Source organism: Garra rufa, chromosome 20, assembly GCF_049309525.1.
Source record: "Garra rufa chromosome 20, GarRuf1.0, whole genome shotgun sequence".
Lineage (NCBI taxonomy): Eukaryota > Metazoa > Chordata > Actinopteri > Cypriniformes > Cyprinidae > Garra > Garra rufa.
Window position 1 is genome coordinate 15,634,362 of NC_133380.1, and position 26,661 is coordinate 15,661,022.

The 26,661-nt window shown below is 36.9% G+C and overlaps 1 protein-coding gene across 2 annotated transcripts in view; it reads right to left on the minus strand.

Moving 5' to 3' along the window:
* Positions 1-11,934, minus strand: part of hdac11 (histone deacetylase 11) — a 38,718-nt gene extending 26,784 nt beyond the window's left edge. The window contains exons 1-6 of one of the 2 annotated variants that reach the window (XM_073826017.1): positions 11,754-11,934; positions 11,246-11,306; positions 10,928-11,076; positions 10,359-10,459; positions 7,575-7,601; positions 7,072-7,188 (exon numbers count right to left, since the gene is read on the minus strand). In XM_073826017.1, the coding sequence (XP_073682118.1) occupies positions 7,072-7,188; positions 7,575-7,601; positions 10,359-10,459; positions 10,928-11,076; positions 11,246-11,280 (429 nt within the window). In that variant the 5' untranslated portion in view covers positions 11,281-11,306; positions 11,754-11,934. The remainder of the gene's footprint in view (positions 1-7,071; positions 7,189-7,574; positions 7,602-10,358; positions 10,460-10,927; positions 11,077-11,245; positions 11,307-11,753) is intronic. The other variant, XM_073826019.1, reaches the window with a different exon arrangement.
* Positions 11,935-26,661: the final 14,727 nt, after the last annotated feature.

Consider the following 26,661-nt stretch of genomic DNA (forward strand, 5'->3'; position numbering starts at 1 on the left):
AGATGAAAGTAGCACATCTTTCGAATCTGTAAAGACTCTACGTCTATTTGTGTCACTCAGAATAACAACGAAATGTTGCGCTTTTGAAAATAATTAAAGCAAACAGTCTCTGTGAACTTGAGCGAAAAAACTTTGAAACTTCGAAACTCTGTGTATACTTGCCTTACAGACATGAAAAAACTTATCTATATAGAGTGAAATGTTTACTTTTAAATGAATAAATTCAAATAGAAAACAAATATTTTCAGATTATGACATTTTTTTGCATGCACATGAACGCTTATTAAGCTATATAGGCTATTATTATGATTTATATGGTTTATTAATAAACGTGCGACTAATAGTCAACTAATGCTTGAAAAGTTGAAATTAATGACTTTGAGGGCAGCCCTAATTTTTACATTAACATAGTAATGTATGAAGCATTTTACATTTATCAGGCACAGAGATTTACTTTAAATTTCACAAAACTGAATACTCACTAAAAACTCCCACAGATCATGTTTTCATGCCATTTTAGTCTTATTTTGACATAACAAAGTGGTTATATCAAAGTGTGTGAGTTGTTTACTTACATTTTTAAATTAGTCTTCACATTAACACCATTATATTGTTCATTCAGACTGATTTGCAAACACAGAACATGCACAAACACAGGAGGCGGGATTTACCACATAAACCAATCACAGTTGAACATAGCCAGTCATATCCAATCATATCGCAATGGAGGCATTGCCTCCTCTCATGTGACTTTCTCTCATTTATTCTAAATTACCCCCAAACAAATGCACCGCATGCTTTAGGGGGTCTGTTAAAACCTAATGGGCCCAGGGGAGGCGAAAGAAACACAGATGTTTCTTTACAAAAAAACAAATGATTTTTACACTTTTTCCCTCATTCATTCTAAATTACCACCCAACAAATGCATCGCATGCTTTAGGGGGTCTGTTAAAAATTAATGGGTCCAGGGGAGGTGATAGAAACGCGGATGTTTTAACAAAAATCAAACAAATGATTTTTACACTTTTTAATGTTACATTTTGTAACATTGGTGCTGTTTTATTTTCGTACTACAATTTTTTCCCCCCTCATCCAATATTTTGAGGAGACACTGCCTCCCTTGCCTCCTTGGAAGAAACGCCCCTGAGATATATATTATTACACCTTTACACACTCCGGGATACCAACTAATGATAATTTTACACCAGTTTAACTCCATCTAGAATTGATATACAATCCAGTACACTCACGACACTCTCCTCTGAGTGCATTTAAAGCTACTTTCAGTCACTCGTGAGGTAACGTGTCAAACTGAGAGGAGAGCTCCACACATGTATAAACTCACACACATACACACTTTGCTCTTGAGCTCAATCCCTTGGCTGCAGCCAGTGCATGGCTTTGCATAAGGAGAAGGTTATCAGTGAGCCTAGAGCCCTGAGCTGTTCCTAGGAGGCACAGCTAAACTCAACTCAGCTCTATCTTTCCTTTTTAACTTTCTCTTGCTCTCCCTCTCTTCGGGGTTTCTTCTGATAGGGGATCCATCAGAAAAACTGCATCAAAAAGTTTGAGTCTGCAATCATTTCAATCAATTCAAGGACCAGAGTGCATATAAATTTACTCATGATTAATATTTTATTTAAATTATCCAGTGCTCTCAAAAACAGAAAAGGCAACATGGAAAAAGTCTATTCATGCCTCAACGAAATATGGATTTTTGGGCTAGTAGTTCACATATAGTTCAGCTGATATAGATAAACACACATATAAATGATGAAAAGCGCATCAAGGGTACATTTGTTTCTTAAAAAATACAGTAAATACATAAATATTGTAAAATATTTAATATATAATAGCAGCTATTATAAATGTATTTTCTTTTAAGAAATACTTTATGCCAGCTATAATGCATCCCTGTTGTTCAGATTTTGCTGGAATATGATGAAATGCAGTGCAAAACATTATTGATTTATTTATACCAACACTTTTCAACTGATGCAAAGATACCACAAGACACTTTGACAAATTCCCACCTGCGTTTCAATTCACTCCCTAGTTCCCTAAGCAGTGTGCTAGTATACACCGAACACAATTTTGTATCCTCATCTACTAAACATTGGGACAATAATGACTCAGTTTCCTGAGACATGATTAGAATTCGCTCATTCATACTGGCTCTGGGCCATGATTATTTTTAAACTCTGATATGTGCCGCACCAAATGTATCCTCCTCAGAATCAAAACAGAGCTCATATCAATGCTATTTCTAGTCAAACGACCTAAATGACATCACGACCGCTCTGTGTGAAGAGCATCAATTTATACAAACATCCACCGCCACATTCTGCATTTCTAAACTCAAGCTCGACCGCACTGAAGTAGTCCTATTAAAGCAAAGACAAGTGTGCACATCTGATCTCATTCATAATCATCACATTAACACTCTGATAATAAACAAATCCACAACAACAGAACAGAGATTAATGATACGAGTCTGCCCATTATGATAATTCCTCCCAAACGCCCACAATTACACAGCGGATGTTGTCTAACCTTGAACTTCCTTGCGCACTACCTAAGACGGTGACGGCCCGCACATACTCCCATGTTCCTCGAACCAGAACTACAGCTCCATCCAGCCTGTCGACTGCTGACTGAAATGGCAGTCAATTAGCAGGCCGTGAGAAGGGCTCAATGGGAGGTATAATTATGTTCTCGGGCTGAGAGGGACGTGTGGAGCACACTCATCGCGAGTTCGTCTGCCGCGCAGTGCGGTCTGTCAGAGCGCAGATGCACTGTGGAGAACACCTGGCATACCGCAAAGTAATTTACTGCAGTCTTTTACATCACTGGAATAACAGGGAGGATAGAAAGTAGGGAAGAACGTCCTCAAGACGTTAATGCTGGTGGAAGATTGACACCCACATGCCTTAGAGGAATTTCCTGGGTTCAGCTCAATCAACAGCATTTCTGCCATAATGTTGATTACCATAAAATAAATTTTTACGTGTCCATCATTTTCTTTAAAAAGCAAAAGTCTGGGTTACAGCGAGGCACTTTCAGGTGAATGTTTAATAGTACAGCCACAAGGCTTTTAATTGTACAACTTTGTCAGCATGATAATGTAACACCATAAACCAACTGTAAAAATTAGTATTTAATATTACAGTTAACAGAAAAATGTATGTTAATTGCTTACACACTACCAGTCAAAAGTTTTTTAACAGTAAGATTTTTTATGTTTTTTAAAACAAAAAAGGCCTGCATTGATTTGATCTGAAGTACAGCAAAAGTAGTACAATTTTGAAATATTTTTACTAGTTTAAATAACTATTTTCTATTTGAATATATTTTAAAATGTAATTTATTCCTGTGATTTTAAAGCTGAACTTTTAGCATCATTTCTCCAGTGACATGATCTTTCAGAAATCATTCTTATAATCTGATTTGCTAATCAAAAAACATTTATTATTATTATGTTGAAAACAGATGAGTCTAATTTTTTCAGGTTTCTTTGATGAATAGAAACTTCAGAAGAACAGCATTTATCTGAAATTATCATGTCTTTATCATCACTTTTTTATTTAAAGCATTCTTGCTAAAATGGTTGATTTCTATCATTTCTTTCCCAAAAATAAAATCAATTGTGAAGCTTTTTAATGGTATAGTGTATAATGTTACAAAAGCTTTTTATTTTTTAAACAGAATTTTGAAAATCCTTCTATTCATCAAAGAATCCTGAAAATTGTACTCCAAATATTGATAATAATAATAATAAAAAAAACTTGAAAAGCAAATCAGCATATTGGAATGATTTCCGAAGGATCATGTGAAACCGAAGACTGGAGAACTGATGCTGAAAATTCAGCTTTGATCACAGGAATAAATTACATTTTAAAATATATTCAAATAGAAAGCAGTTATTTTAAATACTAAAAATATTCATAATATTACTGCTTTTGCCATATTTTGGATTAAATAAACGCAGGCTTGGTGAGCAGAAGAGAATTCTTTAAAAAAATCATTTTTGACAACTTTTGATAGTATAAAATTAGAGGCTTCATATTTCTGTTTTTAAATCTTGAAACAATTGGCCCCCATTCATTTACCTTATAAGTGCATCACTGTAATCTCTATGTTTGCTGCAAGTCAAAACAATTTTAATATTATTATTATAATATTACGCAAGTCAAAATACATTTTAGGTGGTCCATAATGCCCAAATGCTTCAGCTGTTTTGGGAAACATGCCATTAAATATATTTCTGCTGGGTTCTTGTTGTATTTACACAGTCTTTGTTGCTTTAACAATACTAACATTTATTTGAATTAACAGTGAATCCTTTTCAAAAGAATTGATTCAGTTGTTCTGAAGTTTCACAAAGACAAAATAGATTTTTCCTGAGAAAATGTAAAAATCTATTATTGCTATTATTATAGATAAATACTGTGATACACTTTTTTTACTAGGTAGAAATATCAAATGGTCTTGAAAGTGGTAGCAATTCTCAGTTGTGTTCTCATTGTCTACTTACAGCTTAAATTTAAGCAACTAAAATATTTAAATACAACAATTTAAACATCAGAAAGCGTTTCCTACAGAGAAAACTGTCATGGGCTGAGGTGCACAAACATCCAAGCAGGTTATTAAGATCCAAAAACAGAAACTTCCTCTGAGAAATAAAACACTGAAACTCATTAGGAATTAAAGTAGCACTCTCAGCCTTTATTTCTTTTTCGTCCCTCTGCTTAACTCCAAAGCAGAAAAGCAGCAAGTAATGTGTCTGTTTCTATGATAGCTTCAAAAGAGGCTGTTAGTGTTAATGTGGCTGTGTTACCTGTGAGAAACTCCTCCGAGCATCTCTATCACAGATGTTCAGAGCCTTTCCTACCGGCTGTTTCTCCCCAGGTTATTTCAACTTATGCCAATGAGAGGCCTAAACTAGGCCCTCACAAACAACTTTCTGTCACCAAATGTTCCTATTTTCTAGCAAAACTTTGAACAATACTCCATGGAGCTGGAGCCTGAGTGAAATGATGACTCACTGTATTACATTCTCCAAGCAGTATAACACCTGGCATTGCACAAAACCTACTGAAAAAAATCCTAAAACAATGTGTACACCATTTCTATTAAAATTTCTCTGTGCTTGCAGCATAAACAGAATAAAACCCTGTTAGAGCTTGTAGGTTCCTAAGACCTACAGGAACACATGAGATAACTAAATAAACTGCAGGGATTTTTATTCAGTATGTAAAGATGTGTCATCAATCAGAATTCTATTTGTATTGTATTGACAAAATGTCTTGCTGCTGGACAATAAAGGCAAATTACTTGGGTAGCCATAAAGCTTTAAAATCCTAAATGTTTTTTTTATTCCTTTTGATGTGTTACAGGTGAATTTTATGCTTTTGCTGATCATAATAGTCCTACTGAGAACTTTGTTTTCTATTAAAATAGAAAAGGTCTCAAGCTGTAGCTTGAAAGCCTTTATTATAAAGTCACAATTTTTTCAAGGACCTTTTTCAGACATATGCCCAAGTTCACTCAGAATCTCATTTTGATCAAAGAGCACTAATAAACATTTGCTACAGCAGTGTGAAGGACCTTTTCAATTTTTTCCCACTGAATTGACTATGTCCTATGCACTTGCTTTTGAACACCCAGATGTGCAAGAGGTTCCAAAATATATCTCACTTATGTTTTCAATTATGTTTGGATGATTCTTGATTGAAAATTGCTATTCTTTTTAAAATTTAGTACTGACCTGAATAAGATATTTCACATAAAAGACATTTACATATAGTCCACAAGAAAAAATAATAGTTGAATTTATAAAAATGACCCTGTACAGATACTTGATTCTTAGTACTGTGTTGTTACCTGAATAATTTACAACTGTGTTTTTTTGTTTAGTAATAGTTGTTCATGAGTGCCTTATTTGTTCTAAACAGTTAAAATAACTATTGTTTTTCAGAAAAATCCTTTAGGTCCCACAAATTCTTTGGTTTTTCAACATTTTTGTGTAATTGAACCTTTTCTAACAATGACTGTATGATTTTAAGGTCCATCATTTCTCACTGAGGACAACCACTGAGGGACTCGTGCAACAATTACAGAAGGTTCAAACGCTCATTGATGCTTCCAAAGGAAACACGATGCATTAAGAGCCAGGGGGTGAAAACTTTTGAATGGAATAGGGATGTGTAGGCTACATTTTTCTTGTTTTACCTAAATATCATATTTTTTCATTTAGTACTCCCCTTTACGAGCTACAGAAGATAGTTACATGTTTCCCAGAAGACAAAATAAGTTAAATTTACCCGGATCTTTAAATTCGAAAAGTTTTCACCCCCGGCTCTTAATGCATTATTTGTCCTACTGAAGCATCAGTGAGCGTTTGAACCTTCTGTAATAGTTGCATATGAGTCCCTTAGTAGTCCGCAGTGTAAAAAGATGGATCTCAAAATCATACAGTCATTGTTGGAAAGGGTGCAAATAAACAAAAAATAACACAAAAGAATTTGTGGGACCTGAAGGATTTTTCTGAAGATCAACAGGCATTTTAACTGTTCAGGACAAAAAGGGTACTTGAGGATGAACGGCTATCACTAAACATACAAAAAAACAAAAAAAAAACAGCAGTGGAATATTCAGGTAACAACACAGTTTTAAGAATCAAGTGTATGCAAACTTTTGGACATGGCAATTTTTATAAAAGCAACTATTATTTTCTCTTGTGGACTATATGTAAATGCCTTTTATGTGAAATATCTTATTCAGGTCAAAACTAAATAAAAAGTAACATGCATTTTGTATGATCCCTTTGATAACCAAAGAAATACAGTATTTGTTACATCATCTCATATGAAAAATTATAAGTTCCTGAGGACAACAGTCTTTGACATGATAACAGTGCTGGATTATGATATGAATCCTTTCGTTAAATCTGAATCCACATGCCATTCCACTGGACAAAAGAGTTCAGTATGAATTCATAAATTCCCTATATTGAGCATGTTTTAATCTCCACATATACATTTCTGGGTAAAATGGATATTTGAAACCTACCATAATGGTTCCTCCTGTTTGCGTTCGCAAAGGCTTTAGAACTTTGCGCTGTACCAGGAAGTTGGGCAGGAACAGGACAGGTGGGATTTCGGTGATGGTGGCAACCACGAGCGACCACTGAGAGGGAAGAAATCACATGCACATTTTTCAAGGTGAGCAATTTTGCTACTCTGGATCTAAATGACAATTACTATAACTTCTAAATAATAATAAACAAATATTGTGACATAACTTTTTGGATATTGTGACACTTAAACAAAAGGTGATGCTGTAAATATCAGAAATCAAAACAGAAAGCTATTGAGGGGATGATGGTGGATTGTACAATACATCAGGTTTCTAATCTTGCTCTGGGAGTGAAAAATATTCAGGGGGTAATTTAGTGGAAATGCAAACTGGTGGCAAAATGTTAAAGCAGGATAAATAGACTGTACTAATGCATATTACAGAGTGAAAAGTGTGAAGCAAGTACAAAAGATTCAGTCACAGTAGAACTCAGATACCTCTCTGGAGCCCTCCAAGATAGCGTTCTGCATGCATTAAGGGAAAGAGAGAATACATACATAGAGCCGATTTAAAGGGTGACCAAGTAGCTGTACGATAAGCCTTCATAAGTGAGCAGAGAGCAGCAGGACTCAGCTACAGTATAAGCGACAAGTGAAGCAACACATGCATCAAAATATAGATTCATATATGGATTTTTGAGAAATCGAACACCTAACTTAAAGAAATAAGTATACCTTCAAATTAAAACTGGTATTTATTTACTCACCCTATTTCCATGAACACAAAATGAGAAATTTTATAGAATCTTCAGTTCTCTAGCACACTGAGCACGTCTTAAAATGCCATAATGTAAAATGCTATTCATTCTTACTAGGGCTGAATAAAAATATTGATTTTGTGATTAATAGTGCTCTTCATTCAAACAATCTCGATTTTTTATGGCAGTATTCCCATATTGCTTTTCAGCAACAATGTACTGTATCTGTACTGAATAAACAGCACCAAGGCATAAACAAATCAACTGTATTCAATACGATAAAAAGGACTATACACCAAAATAACAGCAAATTTTCCTTTTTTTTTTTTTGGCCTTACGGCTTGCAGCGACATACAGTTCAACTGTTGTAGCTTTCACAAACAAATGACTCCTAGTTATTTTTAGTGAATCAAAACACAGCACAACCAGTGTAGTCTGATTCACAACCCCATGGCTCTTCTGAGTTGGTTCTTTTTAGTGAATCACAATATTAGGCTCAATTCATGAAACAAATGACTCTATTAAAGTCCCCATGAAGTTAAAATGTACGTTTTTTGGCTTTTATTATGAATATGTTAGTCTTAAGGTTGTTTGTAAGCTAGCTGGTCATGTGCTGGTCCTAAACAAGAGGGAAAACCAGCATTCTAGCATCAAAACCTACCTAACCAGCAAATGCTATTTTTTTCAACAGGGGTGTGTGACAAAACAATGACAAAATTCGCATTTAGAAGATATAAGCATTCATAACTTAAAGTCTCTAACTTTCACCAGTATTTGGTCAGTTACCCGGATGCACAGCCATATTGGCGATACTCAGATGTAAACAACAACATGAATTGCATGGTTAATGTTCTACTGAATACATTACAATGTGAACATGCAAAGAAGATTAAACGCCCTTTACAAAAAAAAAAAAAAAAAAAAAAAAAAAAAAAAAAGGTAAAACGGTGATATAGAAAGATTTTGAAGTTGGAGGAGAAAATTAGATGGGAGTTTTTCAACTGTATTGACCCAGAATTTTTGTTATTGAAGTGAACTACTCCTTTAATAGGTGGTTAAGATACATACAAGCAGTAATAGATATTAGCCTAATATTTCACCTACATGACCAGAAATGGTAAGAACAAACAAGAATGTCGTCAAGATTCTTGCCCTGGAAATCCTGGTTTAGTTTGGCCAACCACAAACGCCTTTTCTCCCTCAGACAGTTTTTTTGCACTCTTGATTGGTTGGTTTTGGCAGTTTTAAGTACTCTGAATGTTTTCCACCGTCCGACTAATTAGTACAGCCCAAAACATGATGATAATTGACCATTTTCAGCAGCAAAAATGCCAGTTTTGGCATTGTTTACATTCAGTGCCGCCAATATGGCTGATGGATGACGCTTTGTCAAAACACTCTACATAGGGGATAGTGAACGATTATGGCAATGTAAATATGCTTTCTATTGGGGTGAAAGAAGTCTGGTTATGCGCTGTGTCACATGAACCGCCGCAGCGTGCACACAGTCTGCTCCAGTCTAGAGACATGAGAGTACGAAGCGCAACATGTACGTGAATCGGCCCAGACGACAAAACATATCGGACCCATTTGAATTCCACATAAAATGCTATATTTCATAGCGATATGGATGAGATTGTGGCTGTCAAATGCAGCTTTATTGAGCTCAAGATGTTATATAAACAAAATGCTATTGGCTATTTTAAAAAGGGGGCGGGACCCTTATGCCCTGTCTTCCTGTTTCAGTTGAAATTACGTCAACACATAGAATAATGCTGCATATTCCAAAGCACTTCAGTGGAATTTTAAAGTGTTTTTTTTTCCAGTATATCAGAACAAAAAGCACAATCAGCATAATTTACGAACAAATGAGTCAGTCATTTTAGTGACTCAAAAACATATAGCGTAACTAGTTTAGTTTGTAGTTTTTGGTATTTTTATACAGCTCATGGTTTTGGAACAACACAAGGATGAGTAAATAATTACTTTTTACTTATTTGTGAGCCACTCCTTTAAATTGTTCTTACTGTGCAGACTGCATGATGGGGCAGCTGACTCATGGGTGCTTAAGAGCCTCTTGGCAGACTGCAATCTTTGCAGAATACTGCGAACTGATTGATTTGGATTGAAATAAAGGCCTGCTCTGAGTAATCCAGTGCAATTTGCTATTGTACACTTCCTCTGTGCATCACTGGCTCATTGCTGGTGAGATGAAATGAGAAGTCTAGATGTCTTTTTGATAAAGTAGGGAATGTCCGCACAGTCATAACCGGGCTATAACAGATTAAAATTCATTCTTCTTTTGGCACTGATCTCATAGAAGGTCTACAATAAGTCCATTTGCAGTTTATTGCAAGCCAGTATGAAGTAAGGGACAAGCCAATTAGAAAATCCAAATGTTGCTTTTATATTTGGCTGTTTGTATTGCTTATAGTAACCTTTTGCCATCAGTGTATGGAGTTATGGGTGCCAGGAAAAGAAGTGATAAGATAGGCCATGGGCACAGCAGACACCGCATTTCTACCTTGAGTCTGTTCAGGTAACGCGCAGTGTGAACCACGAGAAGATCCGCCTCGCTGGCCTCCCGGGCTAGAACAATGATCTCATCGGTGATGAACTGCTCCTCTGGAAACAAATCAATGTATCATATGAAAGCAACAATGAATGTGAACATGACTATCTGACAGTCGAATAAAAATACACAGTGAGCCGTGGAAGCTCAGCAAATTTTTAACCGTTAGGTGAACTAATGAGGAAAAAGAGCTTGCGCTGCTGACTAGTTTATCTGAAGAGCTGCCAGAGTTACACTTTGCCCCTGACCTTGCAGCAGCAGCAGCAGCTGAAAAGCCAACATCCTCTTGCTCCTGTTCCCGAGGGGAGTTCAGCTTCCCTCATTATCTCTGCCTCACTGATTGCTCCTCTCTCTATCCTTCTCTTCATCCCTCCACCTATACCTCCCCTCCACCCTCCATTCCTGTACTGACTCACAGTTCTTTGATTTCCCAATTCTTTTTGTATTGCATTTCATAGATCACCTTACACACTGGTCAGAGTGCCTGTCTGGCAAACTCCACCTGCAGTTGTGCTGCGCACCTTTCAAGAAGCGAATGACCTTGCCCCATTTGCCAGCGTCAAAGGGATGCAGCTTCTCCAGACCCATGAAGGTGATGTTGTACTCTGGGGAATAAACAATAGGCAGGCATGTCGCAGGTACCTCTGCGTAAAGCTCCGTTTGGTGAGAACTGTGGAAAAATAAATGTGTAATGTAAATATCATGCTCATGTGCAGCATATAAGAGTGTGTAAACAATAACCGTCTCAGGAGTTATTTTGCAATAATGGCCATTAGAATGTACATTATCCCTTATTACATTACATTACAGCACATAAAGTTTTGGAAAACAATACATACCTTTTCTTTCCTTCCAAATCTTCTTTTTTTGACATTGTGGCCACAGCATAGCAATTTTCAGCTTTAAACACATCAAACAACAACATTAGAGCAAGACAGCCACTATTTGTGTGGCACTGTTTTCTGTGAGGACTCTGTAAGCACTTTTATGGTTGTCAGATATGTTATAATGTCAAGAATAATATTATTGTTGTTAAAAATGTACATCTTTGTTGTTGTTGTTGTTTACGTCTAGTATTATCAAGCTCATCCCTGGCGTTCTCAAAAGCAAAAACTACACATCCCAGAATGACCTGCGTGACTTGCGCAGGCGCGCTAGAAATTTAGAAGACGCAACTGTGCAGGAAATATTTTCGCTTTAGAATATGCTTCCCGAAGTCTCCGGATAAACAAAATGGACCTGACGCGTCGTCTAAAATACTCGTTGAAAGACACAGCCGGACCCAACTTCACAAAGGCATTTTCTTTTTGATTTCCTTGGCAAAATAAATAAATCTGCACGACTCACCTGCTAGCCATTTTATATTTCTCTTATTTCTACGGTGAGATTATTCGTCGTCTTGGCGTTTTTATAGTAACAGAACACTTGCAACAATCCTCTTAATGGATAATATTGTTGTTTCTCTTAAACATTTGCAGACAAGAGGATTGTGCGCACATTTAATCGTCTGTTTGTAGTTCCTCCCTTCCTGTCGGCCAGCTGCGCTCCTTATGTACGCGTCCCTCATACGTCATACTGACAACAATGCTAAACTCTTAAAATTTCTAAAATTACTTTTAATTAGAGTTAAACTGAGGCGAATAGAGAAAAATAACTTCATAATTTAATATTAATCCAGCAATAATAATAATGACGTTGGTATATACAAATATTGTTGCTTTTTTAAATGCATTGAATATTAATCCTATTAGAATAATACTAAAAAAATAGTAATTACATAGTTTAATGACTTTAAAGGTGCACTTTTATAACTCATTTTCTTTTCAAAATAGACCTGCAACCCTTCAGTTGAGGATCTCTAAGGCAATCGAGCTGAGGACAACATAACATGATGTTATTTAGAAAGGACCTGTCAGAAAAACTAATAGTCTTATTTCGAATCTATGCATTTGCATTGATGCACATCAGCATAATTCCAATAATTTATGAGAGATGACACTTGTACTTCACCTCATTTATTTCATAGGGTAAACATGTCCCCTAGCCGCTGTCCCCAGAGTTGTAGTTACTAAAAATATATCTGTGCGTGTAGCACTCGTGCAGTGACGTCAGAGATGAAGCAAAGCTGTATCTCTTACTCACTAGCTGTTTCTTCCAGCTCAGAGTAACCCGTGAGTAGAAAGCGTCATCCAGGCGTTACGTAAGAGAGTACAATAGATAAAAGAGAATAGACGGCAGCGTGTGTGTCCCTGCCCTCATTGCTAGCAGTTTTATCAGTATCCTAATTCCTTCACAGGCTGTGGTAATCTAAAGGCACCCACTGCTAGCATGTAATGTAATGGGTCTTTGCACTCCTCACAAAGTACAGTCTCACTGTGGCTGCTCTTTGAAGCTGAGGCAGCCTATGGCATGGCCTGAGTAGCTTCTTTCTATAATGGAATATTTTTGCATAAATTGAGACTTCAGACTTGTCTGTTTTTTTATTTGAAGAAACTGAGAGTATAGAAATATCTTCCCCCTCAAAATGAAAACCCATCCGGTCCTTTATTTAATTAATACACTTATGACCCCTTCATAAACTGATTCATCTGCATTTCTCTCTAAAGCGCCACATTTCTGCCCCCATCAAACAGCTCAACATGTTGGTTATGTGAGACATCTTGTTTAGTCTCTCAAAGAATATTCTGTCTCTCTCTCTGCCTCACCTTACAAAGAGTTTGATGAGTCATTCAAATATGCACATTTTCCACATTCTGCACAGAGGCCAGAATAAAAGTCCTTGAGACCGAGTGACTCTCAGTTACTATCAGAGTGTTTTTCTCCTTCAATACATTTTTTAAATAGTGTGTTTAGAATAAAACTTTCCAATTCATTCATGGCGAAAAGCATATGCATATCCACTAGAATGGAGTGTAATAGAAAACTGCCAGTAAATAAAGTCCAGATTAACATTCGCTAGTGAACAGAAAGCTCTTTTTTAAGATGTTTGTATTCTTGAAAGTAAGGTAGCCCATTTTCCACCACTGAATAAAAAATAAAAAGTTAATAGTCTGACTTTTAACCAGAACTTTGAAATATAAACTCGCAAATGCTTGTTATATATCAGAATTGCAAGATATAAACTCGCAATTCTGACTTCAAAATTCTCTTCAAAATTTTAAATCTTGCAATTCTTTTTTTTTGTTGTTGTTGTTTTCTGCAATTGTAGGTTTATATCTCACAATTCGGACTTTTTAACTCAAAATTGTGAGTTTATATCTTACAAAAAAATCTAAATTGCGAGAAAAAAATAGCAGTTTATATCACGCAAGGCAGAATTGTGAGTTTATATCACACAAATTTTACTTTATAACTCAAAAATGAGAGTTTATATCTTACAATTCTGACTTCTTTCTCACAATTGCGGGATATAATTTGCAATTCCAAATTTTTCCTAGAATTGTGAGATATAAACTTGCAATTGTGACTTTTTTTTTCTCGCAATTGTGAGTTTATATCACACAAATCTGACTTTAGAACTCAAAATTGTGAGTTTTATATCGCACAATTTTAGGAAAAAGTCAGAATTGTAAGATGTAAACTCGAAATTGCAAAGAAAAAAATAGTTAGTTTGTATCTTACAATTCTGACTTTTTTTCTCACAATTGTAGGATATATTTTGTAATTCTGACTTTTTCCTAGAATTGTGAGATATAAACTCGCAATTTTGTGTTAGAAAGTCAGAATTGTGAGATATAAACTCGCAATTCTACATTTTTTTCTTGCAATTGTCAGTTTATATCACGCAAAGCAGAATTGTGAATTTATAATCGCACAAATCTGACTTTATAACTCAAAATTGCAAGTTTATATCTCACAATTGCGAGAAAAAATTGCAATATTAAAAGTTTGTATCTTACAATTCTGACTTTTTTTCTCACAATTGCGGGATATAAACTTGCAATTCTGACTTTTTCCTAAAATTGTGAGAGATTACCTTGCAACATTATGTTATAAAGTCAAAACTGCAAGATATAAACTCGCAATTCTGACTTTTTTCCAGAACTGTGAGATATAAACTCGCAATTGCTTGTTATAAAGTCATAATTGCAAGATATAAACTTCTTGCAATTGTGAGTTTATATCACGCAAGTCAGAATTGCAAGTTTATGTCTCACATTTCTAGGAAAAAGTCAGAATTGCGAGATCACAATTTATATTTACAGTTTTTTCTTGCAATTGTGAGTCTATATCATGCAGGTCTCGCATTTCTGACTTTATAACTCTCAGTTTCATGCAAAAGAAAAATAAAAAGTCTGTTTTTACTTACCCTTATGCTGTTTTTGTGTGTGCATGTGTGGGGGGAACACAAAAAGAGAATATTTGATTAATCTTTGCAGCTCTTTTTCATAAAAAAAAATTACCATACGACTCAGAACACAAAGAGCCATACAGTTAATATTTTGAGGCTTTTGATTCCATATGATTGCTACTCACAGGAAATCTTGCCCTGCGCTGGCATGTTGCATTTGGTAATGAAACACAAGAACCAATTTTAGTATGGCATTTTAAAATGTCATTTTAGTATCCATGATGTCAAACCTGGCATATCAAATTTAATTTAATTTTCTTTCTGTTCCTCTGAAAGACAGACCAATTACAAACCAGCACATTAAAGAAACAATCAACGAGAAACTTAAGAAAAGTTATAGTCATTCATTTAAAGTGATTCATTGTTATTACCACATCTGAGCAGACGGAAGGTTGAAAATCAATCAGCTTAAGCAAAGTCTGCTTCCAATTCTTATAATTGATTATCTTTTGATTCCTAAGCAGATTATTTGTCAGAGAAGGATGATTGTAAAACATCTGTTGTACTGTTTTGTCATTTTTCAGATGGCTCGCTGGAGGCAAGCAGACACTTCACCTGGCCTCCGATACCCGGTTGATCAGTTTCCATGACGACAGTCAAAGAGAGATGACAGCAACTGTCCATGTTATCATCAGCGGCTTGGTTCTTACAGTGGATGTTCCAGGCTTTGTGCTCCTTTGTTGACCACAAAAGTGTGGACAAGCCGTTCCGCGGAGTCGCTTATGTTGTTTTCCGAGTTACTGCAGCTACTATTCCTCGAGGACTCTCACAGTGAAAGATTGCTAAAGGTGACCAAAAAAAGTAATACGTTCGTGGGTGTGAACTCTGCTCATTTTCAGATCTTTAAAGGAAGTAGGGAATAACTCTCATACTGAGGGCTGGTGCAATTCATCTGCGAGGCGACATAAACATCAAAGGTTGCCATCGGAGCATTGCATGGAATATGAATCCTTTGTTCTCCAGGTTCTGTCTGGAAGCTCTATGTGACGGAGTTGTGTGATAAATGGCTCTGTTTAAAATGTAGGGTTTGAATGCACCATGGCTAGGAGGAAGATAAAGGAGTGTCTTGCCATACAGGAATATGATGGCAGTGGTCTGAGAATGATCCTTAGTCCTTAGACTCAAGATTAGATCATTGTACTTCACAATCTTGACGGCTAAAGAGTTAAAGATCAGCTCAGTATATCTGATTGTCATTCTACAAGGGCCTTTGTAACATTTCAGCACAGCTGATTGCAGTTTCCAGTTTCCAGAGAATGGTATGAGTTAGTTTGACCTTGAATAGTTTTGTCTCACTCTCAGCAAAACGTAAAATAATCCTGGTTTTGACAATTTATGGTTGGTTAACAGAATCTTTTCTTTGTCTTAAAGCACTAAGACTTTGTTTGCTAAGGACAGCCAGGGAATAATTAACTGGTTTCTGCTACCGTTTGTAGAATATACAAATGGATACTACAAAAATAAACTGGGGTCCATCGACTTTTTACAAGAACTGTGAGATAAAAACTTGCAATTGCTTGTTATAAAGTCAGAATTGCAAGATATAAACTTGCAAATCTAAAAAAAAATATTGCAATTGTGAGTTTATCACGCAAGTCAGAATTGCAAGTTTATATCTCACAATTCTGACTTTTTTCTCGCAATTGCGGGATATAAACTCACAATTCTGATTTTTTCCCACACTGTAAAATGTTTTCACCAGATTCAACTTAAAAACCTAAGTTCAGCAGCTGCCTTAAGTTTTTAAGTTAAATCAGCTTAAAACTACAAGTCATTTTAACTTATTACAATAAAAATGAGTTGATATAACTTGTAAGTTTAAATGACTTGAGTTGATTTAACTTAAAATCTTAAGGCAGCTGCTAAACTTAAGTTTTGAAGTTGAAACTGGTGAAAACTTTTTACAGTGCAGAACTGTGAGATTTAAACTCTCAATTTTGTGTTATAAAGTCAGAATTGTGAGATATAAACTCGCAATTCTGAATTTATTTCTCGCAATTGTGAGTTTATGTCTCGCAAATTTGACTTTATAACTCAAAATTGTGAGTTTATATCTTATAATTCGAATGTATGGTTGGTTAACAGAATCTGTTCTTTGTCTTAAAGCACTGAGGCTTTGTTTGCTAAGGACAGCCAGGGAATAATTAACTAGATTCTGCTACCGTTTGTAGAATATACAAATGGATACTACAAAAATAAACGGGGGTCCATCGAGGCTCGAGGAAGTAATTATCTTCTGATGATGTCATATAAAGGTGCTAATTATTTTAGACCATGTTATGCTACAGTAGCTTTATTTTTCTTCATTATGCAATGGATTTGGCTATGCTAAATATATTATTTTGAAAAGTTTATGGAAGACTCTTTCTGGGATTTGTTTCATGTGTGAATTGAGGATACTATGTCAAATATGCTAGTTTTAAATATGTTACCCGTATACATAATTAAAAACGGAGATTTGCATTTTCATCACATTCTGGAGCAAAGAAGCTATCCTCAGTGGGGTTGACCTCATCTTTAAGTAAAAGTACTGTCTCTCTGCCGAGCGAAGGAATGCTTTGATTTATGTTGAGCAATACTAAAGGGGCTCATGAGATTTTTGAAAGAAAGCTCAGCCATCTGCAATCAAATCCTCCCCAAGGTCAACAGTGACAACATGATCCTTAAGTAAATACAGTAAAGAGCAGGTGGGATTTGCTGTGCTTTTTTGGCGTTTTGAACGAGTCTGTTATGTCAACCACAGACACTGAGAGGTGATATTAATATCGGCACCATTGGTAAATATGAGCGAAGGTGGATGTGAAAATAAACCTGCATTGTTCATCCTTTTGATCTTTAATTCATAAAATTCACTAAATTCTATCCTATCATTGAAGTAAAACAATGTAAAGTTGGGGGAAGATCTCATTATGAAAAAAAAAATCTCTAGTTGTTTCCATTGGCCACATTTATTGGCACAAGATAACAGCTCTAGGTTTTCTCCTATAATGTTTGATGAGTTTGGAAAAAAAATGACAAGAGATCAGAGACCATTCCTTCATACAGAATCACTCCAGATCCTTCAGATTCCTAGCTCCATAGGTGCTTCTTCTCTACAGTTTTTCCCACTCATTTTCTATTGGGTTCAGGTCAGGGAACTGAGACGGCCATGGCAGAAGCTTCATTTTGTGTTGATTTTGATGTTTGTTTTGTTAATGTCTATCATTGTCCTTCTACATTCTGTAGAATCCATAATGCCATGTATCTGAACAAGATGTCCAAGACCTTTGGCAGAAAAATAGGCCCACAACATTAAAGATCCAGCAGTATTTGAAGTGGATCAAAAAAGTTCATCAAAGTTGTCCTAAGACAAGAACTGGTATTGTTTTGGTTTTAGGACTACTTTTTATGTAAGGTTTTGATCCACTTCAAATGTTGACTACTGTATTTAACCGTGGGCATGGGGCACTTTGTATCCATGTTTTCACCAAGCCCATCTGGTGAGTTTGCTGCCAAAAAGCTCTTTTTTAGATTCATCTGACCATAGGCCAGTCCCGTTTGAAGTTCCAGTCTTGTTTGAGAACTGAATGTGGTGGAGTTTGTTTATAGATGAGAGAGGAGAATTTTTCTTGAAAACCCTCCCCAACAACATGTGGTGATTTAGAGGCTGTTTTTTTTTTTTTTTTTGGCTTTCTCATAGACTCAGCTAATCTCTGCAATTCTCCAGCTGTGATCCTTGGAGAGTCTTTGACCACTCAAACTCTGCTCCTCACGGTGCATTAGGATGATATAGACACACGTCATCTTCCAAGCAGATTTGTAATGTCTTTATAACTTTATCAATTTTTGCACTAGTGAAAATGGGGATTTTCAATGCCTTAACTATTTTCTTACAGACACTTTCTATTTTGTAGCTCAACACATCAGTAGTTCTGCACATCAGAACTATAGTTGAGGTCAAAAGTTTACATACATCTGCAGAATCTGCAAAATGTTAATTATTTTACCAAAATAAGAGAGATCATACAAAATGTGTTTTTTTAGTACTGATCTGAATATGATATTTCACATAAAAGACAGTTACATATGTGACCCTGGACCACAAAACCAGTCATAAGGTTAAATTTTACAAAACTGAGATGTATACATCATATGAAAGCTCAATAAATAAGCTTTCTATTGATATATGGTTTGTTAGGATAAGACAATATTTGGCCGAGATACATCTATTTGAAAATCAGGAATCTGAGGGTGCAAAAAAATCAAAATACTGAGAAAATCACCTTTAAAGTTCTCCAAATTAAGTTCTTAACAATGCATATTACTATTCAAAAAATACATTTTTATATATTTATAGTAGGAATTTTACAAAAAATCTTCATGGAACATGATATTTACTTAATTTCCTAATGATTTTTGGCATAAAAGTAAAATCAATAATTTTGACCCATACAATGTATTTATGGCTATTGCTACAAATATATCCCAGCGACTTAAGACTGGTTTTGTGGTCCAGGGTCACATATAGTCCACAAGAGAAAAAAAGTTACATTTATTAAAATGACTCTATTTATCCACAGCTGTGTTTTTTTTGTTTCGTGATATTTGTTCCTGAGTCCTTTGTTTGTTCTGAACACTTAAACTGCCTGCAGTTCCTTGGAATCCTTCCGATCCCACAAATTCTTTGGTTTTTCAGAATTTTTGTGTATTGAACCCTTTCCAACAATGACTGTATGATTTTGAGATCCATCTTTTCACACTGAGGACAACTGAGGGACTCACATGCAAGTATTACAGTAAGTTTAAACATTCACTGATGCTTCAGAAGTAAACACAATGCAGAGCTGGGGGTGAAAACTTTTTCTAAAAGTTGAAGATCAGGGTTAATTTAACTTATTTTGCATTCTGGGAAACATGTGCATATCTTCTGCAGCTTCTAAAAAGCCATTCTAAATAATAATAATAATAAAAAAAATTGATATTTAGGAAAAAAATAAGAAAAATTTGGGACCTGAAGGATTTTTCTGAAGAACAGCGAGCAGTTTAACTGTTGAACAACTGTCACCAAACAAAAAACACAGCTGTGTCTCATTTAGGTAACAATAAGGAATCAAGTGTAAACTTCTGAACGGGCTCAAGTTCAACGATTATTTTCTCTTGTGGACTATATGCAAATGTCTTTTATGGAAAATATCATATTCTAAATAAAATAAAATAAAATAAAATAACATGCATTTTGTATGATCCCTCTTGTTTTGTTAATATAATTAACATTTTGCAGATTCCGCATGGTGTATGTATACTTTTGACTTCAACTGTATATTTTTTGGTTTTACTCGCTGTGATGGATAATTAAGGGAATTTGGCCTTTGTGTTCCTCATGTTTATAATCCTGAGGAGCAGGAAGTCATACTACTACTTTTTAATTTGTAATTACTCAAGAACCATTAAAAAAGTATGTTGTTTTTAGTATGATTGTGGTTAGTTTATGAATGTAACCCACAGTGACTACATTTATCATGTTGTTAAAGTCATGTGAACTACCAGCATCGGTCGTGTCATTTGTGACAGTATCTTTCACAAATCCTCTCCCGTGGCCTCATGGGATAGTAAAGTGTCCATTAGATGCACACTTCAGAATCTCACAGGAAATAGTAGGTCATCCAGAGACTGCCTATTGTTTTATGAATTCAGACATAGACTACTCTGTTCTTATACTGTTTTTCACCTGCTATATCCACATTTTTCTTTAACGTGGAAGAAAGCCTAGGTGAGACTAGACTGGTTTAGCTGCTATAGGGAAATAACAAAAAAAAAATACCAACAGTAAATGGTAAAACTGTTTGCACTAAAAACCAATGTGTTCAAAATCAAGATAATACTTTAAAATAACATTGTAAGAGACACCAATTTGCAATATCAAGCAGCAAAACAAGCCGTTTTGTACAGCTAAAAATATCTGGATGCAGATGAGACCAGTACGTATGCAATTTTAGGTATTACTGTATAAAACTTACTGGTAAAAGCACTCTTTGAACGAGCCCTGCTTGACCAGTGAGATTTAAGATAAACTAATTGTTGTATATTTAATAGGGTCTCCAAATTATCTGGATTTTTTTTATTATTGCAGTTATCCTCTTTTGAAATGAGCATACAACTAATAGATGACAACATCACCCTTAAAAATAACCCACTACCAACAAAAGTAGTGGACATTCTTTCCTTTTCATAAAATAGTCTTCACGGCATTGCTAAAATTAAACTCCCAAAAATTTGGACAACCGAAATCAGAGTGGTTGATATCAAATGCCACAGGCTGTCACAGACATTTGGAGCATTTTGGAGCTGGCAGCTGGTGCTGGGCAAAGTCCAAAGCTTTGTCAAGCAAGCTTCTGTCCTCCCATCCCAACCCTGCCTGTACCAAGCCCTGAACTCCACTGCCTACTGCTACAACACAATGACATGTGACCACGAAACAATGAGTCCCCTCAATACGGCCTGCCTACACTCACAGCGCCTGAGCTAAACATTTGCTTTGCGATGTTCTGCAGTATCCAAGATGGAACTTGTGGATATGATTTTGTTGTTGTGCACTTTGTGTTTAATAGATTTCTCATGTTGATTGCCGTTTTCACTGGTGCTGTCAGAATTGATTCTAGGGGCTTACGGCCTTTTCTTAGTACTGCAATCAATTGTTTCACTCGCCTAATGATTTGCCTTCTCTGTGATTATTCACAGCTGTGGAGTCAAATGTCATTTTCGGCTTGTGGTTTTCTTTTTATATGTGAAACTGATGAAATATTTTGAAAATGCAGAGGATTTTCATGTTTTTCTCAAACCGACATACATACAGGAGTTCTTAAAGACCATATTCTCAAGGTTGGAAGTACAGTCTCCCTTAGCAACCAAAATGCTTTCAAACCCATAATACACACACATACAATACATTCAGAGAGGTCTGCAATACATGGTGAAAGCTGTTTGTTATCAGTGCCATTTATCTCAATGCCACTTCATTTCACACTTTCGAAGCCTTCAAAAGTACAGGATATAACATTTAATATAAGCAAATATTAAGTGATGATCGACTGCAAAGAAAACTAAATATATTTTATCAGAATGCACAGCTACATTTCAATATGCCTCAATATTTGATCTAGGCTACTTGAATGAAATTCATACATTTTAGTGTGACTGTAAGTCCACATAAAAATCAAAATTGAGGTTTTTTGGCTTTTAGTATGAATATGTTAGCCTTAAGGTTATCTATAAGCTAGTGTGCTCCAAAACAATGACAAAATTAGCATTTAAAAGATTCAAGCGTCAGACTTAAAGACTGTTTGTTGTGTTTTTCCCCCCATGTGCTCTGGTTTCTGTCTTTGTTTGATTATGTCATTTGGTTCAGATGTGTCTGCTTAATTATCCTCATTTGCTTCACTATATTAGTTGTGTTCAGTTCACTGTTTGTTGCCCGGTTTACTAAGTCTCTACGTGTGATTCCTGCCTGTCCATCCTGTATTTACCTCTTGTGGATGATTAAAGACTATTTGCATTATCTTCATCTTCTTCGTATGATCATTTCCACCGTAGTGTGACAGAAGATTGGACCAAGAGTGAGAGTGCGCAACATGTTTCCCCGCGTTTTTTTTTTTTTTTTTTTTTTTTTTTTTTATGGAGCTTGTTGTAATATTCGCTGCTCTGGCTCCAAGAAGCCATTATTTAGACGATTTTGCAATGTTTCGACGTCACTACTGCCTTCAACAACGAGACGCTGAAGTCCCTTTTCAAGATTGGAGCTAACTGCCACCGCCCCATCGACCTCCCAGATACCATGGGAGAGCGTCCGGCCCTGATCCGGAACGCAACTTGACTCCTGAGCCCACTGCTAATGGAGAGCCAGAGCCTACTGCGACCGACGAGCTGAGGATCGCCCTGGAGCTAGAGTCCAACACGTCAGACTAGGTGCGAGAGCCGGCTACTGAGCTCGCCACAGGGTAGAGTGCTGCTCTCTGGTTATCCATAACACCATGAGGGTGAGCCGAGTTCAGTGGACTATGATTTGGATATATATGCAGACATTCCTTTTCGTCTGAACTCCTTGCCTGCCCTGAACTATCTGTCTGCCCTGAACTGTCAGTCTGTCCGGAAACGACCACGGAGGTCTTTTCCCTGTCCGCCGAACTCCTTGAACCCTCTATCTGCCTGGATTTCTGACCCACCCTCCCTCTCATGCCTCTTCCTGTTATCCCAGCTTCAGCTCTGCCACTGCTGTCTCCTGGCAGCCCCTCAACTCTCCCTCAGTGTTATCGGCATCATGGCTGGAGGAACCCATGTCTCCGCCTCCAGTCTCTTGAATCCCGGGCTCCACCGAGCTACCTCTTCCCTCTGGGTCCACCTTGTTCTGTCATTGACCATCCGCCACCTCGGGACTCCACTCCTCCAGCTACACCTTGCCCCTCCGGCTCTGTCAGGCTCCTTCTTCTCTCTGGCTCCACTGCAGCCCTCCAGATCCCCACCTCCACCTCGGTCGCCGGAGCCATCTGCTCTGCTTTGGCCTTCCGGATCCTCCCCGTCATCCAGGTTCATCAGCTTTCCGTCTCTGCCCCAGGCTCCACCACCACCACCCGCTCCACCGCCGTCGGTCGCCCCCCTGGAATCATCAGCCCGTCCTCCACCATGGCTCCACCCTCCGTGGGCTCCAACGTGTGTTGCCATCATGGCTGCATCCTGGGTCCTCCCTGGCTCTTCCGGCTCCAAGTCCCTCCATCATCACCACCCTGGACTCCCTCATCCTCCTCCCAGGTGTCCGTCCTCCGCCTGAACCTCTTCCAGTATTGTCTGCCTGCCTTCCTGCCAGACCTTTGCCATTCCGTGTCACCATCCCACATCAATTATTTTGTCTTCATCCTGAGTATTTTCTTTGTTGTTCCTACGGTGCGTGGTCATGCCTTCTGGGAGGGGGCCGAACTGTCAGATCCAAGGACTGTTTGTTGTGTTTTTTCCCCCATGTGCTCGGGTTTGTCCTAGTTTCTGTCTTCTTTTGATTGTCATTTGGTTCAGGTGTGTCTGGTTAATTATCCTCATTAGCTCCACTATATTAGTTGTGTTCAGTTCACTGTTTGTCGTCCGGTATACTAAGTCTCCACACGTGATTCCTGCCTGTCCGTCCTGTATTTACCCTCTTGTGTATTATTAATGACTATTTGCATTATCTTCTTCTTTGTGTATTCATTTCCACCGTAGTGCGACAATAAGCATTCAAAACTTACATTCTTTAACTTCCGCTAATGTGGATTAACGGTTTTAAACCATCACCCTGCACTTTAGTTTTTCATCAAACTTTCTGTCCAATCAAATGCTCTTTAGAATCTAAAACATCCCGCCCCCTACACTATAAGTATATAATAAGCTGCGGCTGATATTGGTAATTTTTTCACAGAATTTGTCTTTTGTATGGTGAATGGCACATAGTGCACTATATAGGGGATAGGGAACAATTCACACAGTATAAATACACACGTTCCAGTGGAACAAATGAAGCCTGCTCCAGTCCAGAGACACGGAGTGGATCATATGTGTAAGTTGAAGCAAACCACAAATCGTATTTGACACATTTGAATTCTACACAGAATGCTATATCTTATAGACCTTTTTCCTGAGTAAACGATGAGCGCCACCATTACGAATTCTAACGTCAGATTGAATGCTTTTCTGTTCCGGTTTCCATAGGAACCCATTCAAATAGCGTCCATCTGTTTTTAATGTAGCTAACGTCCGCTGCTTCGTGTCATCTACGCACTCATTAAAGTGAGGCACTGACAAATGACGGTCATTGCGACATTGCCAAGTAATGGCGCTATGGAGCCATGTGCTTTTTAAAAACATTTTAATAGGTTTAACATTAGTTTATTAGCTCGGAATATACCCTAATTTGACTAGAAACAATGCAGACCGGAAATGCAAAGCATTCTTTCAGTTAAGAGTCGGACTTACTTCCATGTTCAGGAAAAACGTCTATAGCAATATGGGTGTGATTGTGACTGTCATATGCTGTCAAATGCAGCTTTACTGAGCTCAAAGCCTCTGGCCCAAGCTGTGACATAAACAAAACACTATTGGCTATTTAAAAAGGGGGCGTGTGCTTAACATGTCCCGTTCTGTCTTCTTTTGTGCGCAAAGAAACACCAACCCGACGCCCAGAAGGCCAATCGTCGGCTTGGTGTGTCCCGGCCTTTAATGTTCAACGCGCATTAACAAGACTATCACAGCACATTTATATGTATTTGACCTATTTAGGAGATGCAGGGAAACCTAGTGCTGTATAGTCAAGCAGAGTTAAGAGCTGGTTCTAACAAATTGGGACAGAGAAAAGGAAGTTAGCAGGTTCATTACTGTCGATCTGTGAAAAGATCACAGCCCACCTACGCTGCCGGATGTTAAACAAATGAGCAGTAGCAAGGGCCAGAAACACCTGCCAAATGAGCAAGTATTCATTTAACTAGGTGGGTGTGTAGGCATTGTTACACCTCAACGATGCATAAAACTTTGTACAGGAATATAAAATGGCATTTGTCTCGCCTGAGTGATTTATAGTGCTTATCATTTGTTTTAAACATCCTTTAAAAGATGCATAGTTGTTCTTTCATGTCGCACTGGACATTTGTGGATGTCCACCTTCTCACAATACATCAAACAAACAAGAGATATGGCCAGTAATGAGCTCAGTAGGGAAGAGTAGGTGTATCCACTTACAGTTAATGAGCGGCAGGCTGCAGTGTGGATGCAAACAGCACTCATGAGCACTTAAATTTCAGGTGCATGATTTTATTAGTAGAATTACATGGAGACAGCGATTCATTGAGTCATACATCCACCCTTTGTACTGTTATGAATATATGGCAATCTCTATAGGACAACATGGCAACAAAGCTCAACAGCTGTTATGGACATCTGTGTTTACTCACAAATAATACTGAAGGAAAGAACTAAAGCCCTGGTTTTCATTATCATTGTTTCATCGCACAACCTACCTACTTGCTCATGTACTTGTCACAAAGGCCTCCATACAAAACCCCTTGATATGTGAGTAATATCCACTACTAGTAAAACTCAAGTGGTTTTTGGATGCGTGTGAAGTGCAGTGAACTCGATGTGTTACTTAGAGGTAGCTATTTGCATTAATTAAGGTAAATGTATTCACTGAGCTTAAAATACTAAGTTAAAATGATATATTTAAAGAAATGAATACCTTTATTTAGTAAAAATGTGTTAAATTGATCTTTTTCAAATAAATTATTTTTCAAAAAAATGCAAATTCCTTTTATTACACAAATTATGCAAATTCCTCTAAATTACCTATAAAATGTGTTTTTAAAGGATTAGATCACTTCCAGAATAAAATTTTTCTGATAATTAATTCACCCCTATGTCATCCAAGATGCTGGTGTTTTAATTTCTTTTCGACTGAAGAAAGAAAGGTTTTTGAGGAAAGCATTCCAGGATTTTTCTCATAGTCAATTTTAATAGGAGCCAATGGGTTGAAGGTCCAAATTACAGTTTCAAGACAGCTTCAAAGGGCTCTACACAATCCAAGCCATGGGTCTTATCAAGCGAAGCGATCGTCCATTTTCTAAAAAAAAGATAAAATTTATATACTTTTTAACCACAAATGCTCCGAGACTTCACACATAGGGTAGGGTGAAAATCCCCACTAAAGTCCATTAAATGGAGAAACATCCTGGAATGTTTTCCTCAAAAACCTTCATTTCTTTTCAACTGAAGAAAGAAAGACACGAACATCTTGGATGAGATGGGGTGAGTAAATTATCAGGAAATTTTTATTCTAGAAGCTTTAAGTTATATGTAATAAGGTGACAGTGCACTGAGAAGCATTACATGCGTTCCTGAAAAAATTCAAAATAGTAA